Here is a 9770-nt window from a genome sequence, read left to right on the forward strand (position 1 = left end):
AAACGGGTAATGAAAAAATGGATCTATTATCCAACCCAACCTATATTTAATACGGATTAACCGGCGGATAATATGAGTTACCCATATTATCCATGACTTCTTGTATATGATCACTTTTGGGAGAATTCTTATTCCCCCTAACTTGAGGAACCCCCAATTTGAGGCTTTACAAATGTAAAAGTTAGACCCATTGGTTATCCATTGGTTACTCATTTGAAAATGGATAATATGGTTCTTATCCATATTTGACCCGTTTCTAAAAAGTTCATTATCCAACCCTTTTTTTAATGGATAATATGGGTGGTTAACTGTTTTCTTTTAACCATTTTGCCACCCCTACAATTCCTTCTTTAATTGGTACATTAGGATGTTCTAAATCATAGAACAGCCTGACCTTTCCTGGAGAACTCTTCCCAACTCCAAAATGGTAAAAGAAAAGATACAACAATTGAATGCATTTTCAATAGGTTGTTTGGTTCTATTGCCTCTCCATTCTATTCGATGGTTTTGAAAAGCAGCAGGAAAGTTGGCAAAATCTATCCATGTCATTGAACTCTATGGTTGAACCGCCTGGCATCCGCTGTACTATAGCAGTGGGTATATCCCCATGTCTGAAGCAGTTAACATGCAGTGATATCACCCAAAAGAAAGGATGCAAGGTTAACGCATTATACCCATGATTTCCAAGCCTTGCGCATCTTGTTTGCAACATATCTGACTCCATGAACAGCACCAGCAGTCAATAAACCTGCAATAGCTTGCCTCGTGCTAGAAACCATAACCTTACGTCTAACTAGCCTCTTCATGCACTCAGCAGCCTGTTCTTTTGAACCAATCACTACTTGTTGCCTAACTCTACCTACAAGACAATATGGCATAAATGAAATGATCTGCTTTAGCTGAGGAGGGAACATTATAAAAGCTTATAATAAGAACTAAAATAATTGCATAAAAGTATCTTTTTTTTAGAAGTTCAAATTTTTAGATGAGACAAACACACAATTCAACGTGCAATTAGGATAGACAAAGATATCTCGAGTCTCACCATCACCCACTAACAAAAAATATTTTTGCGTACTTTGACCCAAGAAAAGGATTGACACGTGAGAGTTACAAATGGAAAGTAACTAAACAAAAGTGTTCCTTCGCTAACGTGGCAGTAGATGCAATTCAACAGGAACTACTAAGGAGAAATAAATCTGAAAGAACAGGCAATATTTTAAGATAATTTCCTTTCCAGAAATCCATTCTTTTTGCATTTGAAGTACGTACCAGAGTCGTTGAGAATCCTCTTTTCTCCAAGTTTCATGCCCATCTCACTTCTGATTGATGGAGGAAGAGAAGAAACTAAGGTGGAAGCAGCAGATAATCCACAATCCTGATTTTGATACACTAAAACATGTCAATCTTTGAGATTGACTTGATCTTGATTTTCCAATTCACATATTCTCGACAGAGGATAACCAAAATCAATCTTCTCAGATCCATCAGAAAGAAAAAACGCGCTAATGTAGTCAAAGAATCTCATACAGATGTATTACTAAAAGCAATACGAAAAAGTCAAGAAAACACTCAAGGATCGAGAATGACTCAATAACCAGAAAAGTGCACAAGTTATAATCATGTAAAAGTACAAACTAATTTTCATGGAAGGAAACTAGTGACGTCCAAAGCTCTAATTGACAAGTCGTGCAACCAAATGACTTTGCAGCTATTTGAAAAACGTCTAGAATAGAAAGACTAACATATCTGATCACAGAAGTTACCATTCAAGGCCAGAAAATTAGTATTAAAAATGGAAAGTAATGGGCAACAACATAGGGGTCCTGTCAGCATGACTCATGCTGTATATTCTTGATTACCCATTGACACAATAATGATTTTTTATGCTTCAGTAGAAACGTGTTTTATCGCGGATATTGATACGTGCACATATTAAGACACATATAGATTACAAAAGATTTATCAGCATCATTCAGCAGAATTAACCATGACAAGGAAGCAACAAGAGATAAAGATTTAGTAGGAGAGAGACCTGAAATATGTTTACTTGCTTATCCCCAGCTGATGAAAATCGCAACAAGTTCTTAGCCGCATATTCTTCCAGAGATGGCTTATACATTTTCTCAAATAAATGATATTGTCCTTGAACAATTTTGTTGACCTGGATCAATATGCAGTGAAGAATTTCATGTCCACAGAATGGAAGAATCAGTTCAATCACTTAATGTGGCATGAAAATAGCATATGCACTATGGTATACTATGCTAAAAGTTGGGATTGGAATTCTAGTCCAAAACAGGTACCCTGTAGATAAGATAACATACACATTTTCAATATAAATTAATTGATCTGCTGGAAGTAATATCAACTATAAAATTGAGAAACTACCCATTTACATCTGGAACTTACACGTAAAGTGATGCTTTCCTGTGGTACAGTTACACGTAAAGTAACATACACAAAAATCTAAAACTTAGGCTCCACTCAAGTCTCAACTCTACCTTATTTTTGTCCTCCGCAAAAAGCATACGCAAGTCACCCATATATGAGAGGCTGCAGATTTTGGCATATAAATCTTCCTGCATAAACACCAAATTCCAAGTGGCATGTGTTATGTGCCTGTACTAATTGACAAGAAATGAATAAAGAGACGAACCTCTGTGAATTTTGATGGCAAAAGGAGAAGAGCGGCAGAAGTTGCAGCTTTTAGGTTCACAGTGTTCACATTTTCTACATCCAAGTTATCCACAAGAATGTTCACCTGAGTTAGAAGTAAACATAAGTTATGACTGAAAGACAGTCACCCGGCTCACCACTAGAAGCAAAAAGGAGACCAACAAATAAATCCAGAATGTTATGGTTGAGTATGAAACTAAGGTAGGTTGAAGGATATCTGTTGAATGCATCACAGAATATAATTCAAAGAAATCAGACAAAGCCTTTCTATATTTTCAATCCACAGTAGACTTAAGACTCTCTATTCAGGACACACATTAGTTAAGCATTGACTGCCCAACTAGAATGCATAAAAATGCCTGATAAAAGTTAAACAATAGGTACTAAGCCCCAAGCCACTATGATTAAGGAGGAAACACAAACCAGACAGGGTAGGGGATGTAGGTTCCGCAATGAGTTGCAAACTATGATGCTATATAGAGCTTTGGCGGTCAAATGTCAAGTTTGTTCAAGTCTAAAATCTTTGAGCAGACATACACAAAAGAAAACAAAGCATCTCAATCGAATATTTTCAACAGAAATTCTTCTTTTTGACACTCATAAGAAATGCTGAGTGAATAGCTCATGTTGGGTGTATCTCTGAGAGTATAACAAGTTAACCACACTCACTGTACTTTTCACTTCTCCTGACTGAATGGCTTTTTCATCTTCAGGTCAATACAAGTGAGACAGAGACAGGGACAGAGAGAGAGAGATTAAAAGCTAGCAATGGTGTGCCATCAAAAATCAAAAGCACGTGCCAATTTGTTTTGTATGAAAATGCAGGCTGAGATATTTGAGTTTCACGTACAGAACCGGTGATATCATGATATACTTTTAGCAAATACCTAGCATCCACTAATTTAGCATCGGTTCAAAATAGGATTATAATTTATTTTTTTTGGATGAAGTTCTACATAGGATTATAACACAAATACATTATGATAAATTTGTATTCTTTTGGTCTCTAGGCAACTTGAAGGTGAGATCGTAAGGCTAAGAGAGCACACAAGAACTAATGGATATTACCTTGATCAACTTAAGTTTATTTAACCGCCAAATAGGAGTAAAAACATATTACGAAGTTTTCTAACTTTTGTTATACTAAGAACAAGCTGCCATTTCCTAAATGATGATTCCTTGCTACTTTAAGAATACAAGTATTTATAGTGAGTCAAGGGAGTGACAATCATTGATAAAGACCTAACCTAATACCATCATTTTTATCAAATTCAGTTACAACAGTAAATAAGATTCACTTGACTTGTCAGTACTACGATAATGATAAAGAGGCACAAGAGGATTACAAAAAATTCTGACCAACTTAAGTTCATCCATCCCGTTCTTTCATCAATGAACTAATAATGAAATTGAAATCCATCAAATATGTTATTTAAATAGCACTTTAGAACAAGCCATACGGGTTTCTGCAGACGACCACTGAGATAGAACCTCTCCCATCCCAATATGTCTTGAATCAAGTCATGCATTCGAACAACTCCGTACTTGAACATCTGAAAAAATATCTCAATGTGAAATTTCTGATGTGTTAACAAAAAGTGCATCTTCGTTAAATGGTCAATACCTTGTTGTTGCAAGACACAAATGGGTTGAAGTGTACGCCAACACCAATGTCATTTGCAATATCAGTTATCTGATCGAGTGCATAGTGACTTGTTCTTTAGTACAAAATATATATATATATATATGAAGTTGTGAAAGAATGAGCGAAATTAAAGTAAATTCAAGAAAGCAAAAAAGCACCATCCTTGCTCCACCAAGGTGAACGAGCCATGAAGCATAGTGATCCTTGTTCAATTTTAGATTCTGCATAGTAGAAAGACGTTAGATTTTGACATCAAAGATGGTCGAGAATTGCTTAAAATTGAGCAATTTACCTCAGAATGCCATTGCTTAGGATCAGCTACTCCAATAATGTAATCTATCATAGATGTCTAGCAATGAAGTTGTTAGTAATGCACTATTGCAGCATGCTACAGAACTTCTTGATCAAACAAAACCATAAGTGGAGTGACTAAAGATGCATTCATTATCAGGTTAACACTTTAAAGAAGAAAATCACATCTTTGATATCAGAGAAAGAAGAAGTATAAAAAAACCTCATCTTTATTGTTGGGATGGAGTTTGGAACCATATAAACAGCAGAACTCAACAGGGGGTAGAATTTCAAGCAAACTCCCTAACTCAGCTTTATCCTCACCCGCCATTTCTGCATTAACATTTCAAAACAAAAACATAAACCATGTAATAAGTTACATGCAGTATAATAGGAGCAAAATCTTGAAATATTTTCAGTGGAATTTCATCAAACATCTGGGAGGCATGCATGACTGAATAAAGTATTCAACAGAATTTTGTCGTTTACTATTTTCCACTTACTGATCACTGCAGAGGTACAAATTCGAATCCCTTAACAAGCTCTGCTATCCATTGGGTAAATCTTCAAAAAAAAATTAAATAAAATTTCCTGGGTTTTTTCAAGGGTTTAAGGAGGAGGTGGGTTGTTGGGTCTGCCATTGAAGAAGAAGCAACAGCTCCAAGTCAAACATGAGTCAAAGCCCATATCTGATACTTTGGTTGGGCTCAGCCGAAGCACTCCTTATTCTATCCTGGTCTTGGACTATAGCCCACCAAGTTTCTCTCCTCTTCACTTTCCTGATATTAACTCTGATCTTATAAACCGTTGAAATAAGATAAATGCTTTTTTTTGTTGTGAAAATGACAATGTATAACCGCTTTCAAAATAATAAGCAGGAAAATGTATAATTTTTTGCATATATATATATATATAATTTGTATGTTATATACAAAAATTATATAAATTTCAGAAAAGGTCCTAAAATACCCCTCTATTATTAGAAACTAGAGAATTTTCCCGCGCTTCGCGCAACATAAAAGATGTTAGCGAATATAGAAATAGTTTTATATATAAATTTGATCAGAATAGAAGACATAAAATTTTCATGTACATGCATGCATATAAAAGATAATTCTAGCACAGAATTCATCCATTAAGCTTCAACTTTTAGCAGGCCAAGAAGTTACTTGAGAACTTAAAAGGTACATAAATAACTTACTCAAAATAAAAGAATGCAAATAAGTCATAGCAGAATCAAGAGTAAACAAAGCATTTTCAAGATGTTTCGTACAGAAAAAGTACAGTCCATACATTACAATTTCCCATAGTGAAACTACCTTTATAATAAGTTCTTTCACAAGTTTTTATCTTTCTAAATAAACGAAATCCGAAAAGGATTAATCACATAATTTGCTGCATGGGCAAGACAATAGCAGCGGAGCAATTTGTAAACCATCATCTTTTTTTTTTTCTTTCTAGCATCAACTGTCGCACTCCCTGAATAGAAGATCCAGTGGAAATATTATGAACTTTCCATTTATCTATTGGCAGTCCTTGGCCAGAATACAATGATACTGCCTAGAAAAAGGGGATAGAAATATAGAATGAAGGGTGTGTTTGGTATGAAGGAAAACATTTTCTAGTATGAAGGGTGTGTTTGGTTGACTTAAATGTTTTGGAAAACATTTTCCTCCTGAACTCATTTTCCTCCAATTGGAGGAAAATGTTTTCCTTATCAAGAGAAGGGAAAACATTTTCCAACACTCTTTCTCAACCTTCCCCACCCTCACCAACCCACTCCACCCCTCTCCAAAAAAGGTTTTTTTTAAAAAATTCAGTTTTTCTGTTACCACCCACCCTACTACCTCTCCACCCCACCCTACCCCCCACCGCAAAAAAAAATATTTTTTAACTTAATTTTTTTTACAATTTTAAATTTTTATTTTTTCGTTTTTCTGTACCCCCCCCCCCCCCCACACACACACACCCCCACACCCGAAAAAATATATTTTTTAAATATATTATTTGAACTCATAAATATATTTTTCAGTTTTAATTTTTTTATTTATCAGTTTAAAAGTTCAAAATTTTACAAGTTCCAAAATTATGAGTTCGGAGGTTTATGTGTTTGGAAGTTTACGTGTTTAGAAATTATAAAGTTTATTGGTTCAAAATTCCGCGGTTTTGAAAGTTTAGCGGTTCGAAAGTTTATGAAATTTGTGGGCTTAGAAGGTTATTGATTTGAAAGTTTATGGCTTCATATTTATGATATTTAAATTATTTATGAATACTCTTGAGAAGTCATTTTCCTTAATTTGCGTACCAAACACTGAAAAATGAATAAAATTACTACTTATTTTCCAAGAAAATATTTTCTTGAAAAATATTTTCCACGAAAAACATTTTCCTTTATACAAACACACCCGAAATGTCCTCCTTACACTATGCTACTTTTAAAGTCTATACAACAAAATGAAAGGGATGAAAAGAAAGAACAACTATACTTTCAAGAATGAAAAGGTCACCGAAAATTCTTTTGAGATAAACATAATCTGGTTTATCCTCAAAACTCAGTCATTAAAAAAATGTTAAATTCTTAAAAATAAATTAAAAGAGGGAACACTTTGAATTTATGGATACAAGGAAAATTGGGATTCAACTGAACTTTGTTTAAATATACTAAAGTCAAATTACAATTGCAGAAGGATAACAATAAAAAAAGTACTGGTAACTAAAGGAAGGAGGTGAGTGATAGATAGAATAAAAAGGGATGTGAATATTCAGAATTCTTCAATAACATCAATAGCCTGCTCTATTACACGCACAACACATGAATTATTTACCCTGGGTCCAATATATAATCAACCAATCTTCTGTTTGGATGTCTTAATCTGGTGCTCCTTCTAATGGTCCTATAATAAGATGCAAACTCTTTAAGATTTTCACGACAATATGTCATTAAAAGAAAAAATATTACTAATGTCAACATTATTACTAATAAAAATCATGTCGCTAGCAACGACAAAAATATTGGAGCACAAAATATTTTTGTTGATGCTGAAACTTTCATTGGCATTTTATTCTCACTGATCCTCTCAAACAGACCCACAAATTCATCAGACAAACTAACATCAAGAATATCAACAAAGACGAATTAAACACAGAGAAAGTTTAAAGAAATCAACGGTATTCAATGTAGTCATCGGACAATACTACCTATAAGTATCTGGTGGAGGCAGAAAACAATAGTAGAAACAAACACAGATTGAGAATGGGAGATAAGGGAATAACGTTGTCAACAATGGCTTTCCTGTGTCTTCCATTATTATTATAAAGGAATGTAACGTTTCATTATTAATACCGCGAAACATTTCATTATTGGTTTTACTAATAAAAGGAACATAAGGCTCTTTGGTTAAGAGATGTGACTCTTCAGATTTGTTTAGGCAGATCACAGAAATTAAAAAAATAGCAAAAAATAGGAAAAAAGACAAATATTAATCCTGAACTATGGAAGGCTCCACGTAACTGTTTTGTGTCCCTGTTTTATATAGATTATGACAAAAAAACTGGAGCACAAAATATTTTTGTTGATGCTGAAACTTTCATTGGCATTTTATTCTCACTGGTTCTCTCAAACAAACCCACAAATTCATCAGACAAACTAACACCAAGAATATCAACAAAGACGAATTAAATACAGAGAAAGTTTGAAGAAATCAACGGTATTCAATGTGGTCATCGGACAATACTACCGATAAGTATCTGGTGGAGGCAGAAAACAATGGAAGAAACAAACACAGATGGAGAATGGGAGATAAGGGAATAACGTTGTCAACAATGGCTTTTCCTGTGTCTTCCACTATTACTATCAAGGAACGTAACGTTTCATTATTAATATCGTGAAACATTTCATTATTAATTTTACTAATAAAAGGAACATAAGGCTCTTTGGTTAAGAGATGTGACTTTTCAGATTTATTTAGGCAGATCACAAAAATTAGAAAAATAGCAAAAGAAATAGGAAAAAAAGATAAATACTAATCCTCAACTATGGAAGGTTCCACGTAACTGTTTTGTGTCCCTGTTTTATATAGATTATGATAAAAATAACTGGAGCACAAAATGTTTTTATTGATGCTGAAACTTTCATTGGCATTTTATTCTCACTGATTCTCTCAAACAGACCCACAAATTCATCAGACAAACTAACACCAAGAATATCAACAAAGACGAATTAAATACAGAGAAAGTTTGAAGAAATCAACGGTATTCAATGTGGTCATCGGACAATACTACCTAAAAGTATCTGGTGGAGGCAGAAAACAATAGTAGAAACAAACATGTATTGAGAATGGGAGATAAGGGAATAACGTTGTCAACAATGGCTTTTCCTGTGTCTTCCACTAATACTATCAAGGAACTTAACGTTTCATTATTAATATCGTGAAACATTTCATTATTGATTTTACTAATAAAAGGAATATAAGGCTCTTTGGTTAAGAGATGTGACTCTTCAGATTTGTTTAGGTAGATCACAGAAATTAGAAAAATAGCAACAAAAAAAATAGGAAAAACGATAAATACGAATCCTGAACTATGGAAGGTTTCACGTAAATATTTTGTGTCCCTATTTTATATAGATTACGACAAAAATACTGGAGCACAAAATATTTTTGTTGATGCTGAAACTTTCATTTACATTTTATTCTCACTGATTCTCTCAAACAGACCCACAAATTCATCAGATAAACTAACACCAAGAATATCAACAAAGGCGAATTAAATACAGAGAAAGTTTGAAGAAATCAACGATATTCAATATGGTCATCGGACAATACTACCTATAAGTATCTGGTGGAGGCAAAAAACAATAGTAGAAACAAATACGGATTGAGAATGGGAGATAATGGAATAACGTTGTCAACAATGGCTTTTCCTGTGTCTTCCACTATTACTATCAAGGAACGTAACGTTTCATTATTAATATCGTGAAACATTTCATTATTGATTTTACTAATAAAAGGAACATAAGGCTCTTTGGTTAAGAGATGTGACTTTTCATATTTATTTAGGCAGATCACAAAATTTAGAAAAATAGCAAAAGAAATAGGAAAAAAAGATAAATACTAATCCTCAACTATGGAAGGTTCCACGTAACTGTTTTGTGTCC

At 33.9% G+C, this 9770-nt stretch overlaps 1 protein-coding gene across 2 annotated transcripts; it reads right to left on the reverse strand.

Annotated features, from left to right (window-relative positions):
- Positions 1–399: 399 nt before the first annotated feature.
- LOC107800774 (uncharacterized) lies at positions 400–5389 on the reverse strand. 2 transcript variants are annotated; one of them, XM_016624007.2, is made up of 11 exons: positions 5119–5389; positions 4839–4948; positions 4617–4673; positions 4483–4545; positions 4304–4372; positions 4140–4232; positions 2660–2764; positions 2505–2582; positions 2036–2164; positions 1273–1378; positions 400–859 (listed from the first exon to the last, which is right to left on the reverse strand). In XM_016624007.2, exons 2-11 carry the CDS (start codon positions 4944–4946, stop codon positions 669–671), a joined length of 999 nt encoding a protein of 332 aa, XP_016479493.1. In that variant the 5' UTR covers positions 4947–4948; positions 5119–5389; the 3' UTR covers positions 400–668. The 2 variants fall into 2 exon arrangements, with proteins under 2 accessions (XP_016479493.1, XP_016479500.1); XM_016624014.2 differs by lacking the exon at positions 5119–5389 and having other exon boundaries at positions 4617–4720.
- Between the last annotated feature and the right edge of the window lie 4381 nt (positions 5390–9770).

The sequence above is a fragment of the Nicotiana tabacum genome, chromosome 3 (genome assembly GCF_000715075.1).
Source record: "Nicotiana tabacum cultivar K326 chromosome 3, ASM71507v2, whole genome shotgun sequence".
NCBI classification, from domain to species: Eukaryota; Viridiplantae; Streptophyta; class Magnoliopsida; order Solanales; family Solanaceae; genus Nicotiana; species Nicotiana tabacum.

Coding starts and splice junctions, on each gene's coding strand:
- LOC107800774 (XM_016624007.2), bottom strand. CDS start 4,946: ATGGCGGGTGAGGATAAAGCTGAGTTAGGGAGTTTGCTTGAAATTCTA. Junction 4,674..4,838: donor ATCCCAACAATAAAGATGAG/GTTTTTTTATAC, acceptor CTTCATTGCTAG/ACATCTATGATAGATTACAT. Junction 4,546..4,616: donor CTAAGCAATGGCATTCTGAG/GTAAATTGCTCA, acceptor TCTACTATGCAG/AATCTAAAATTGAACAAGGA.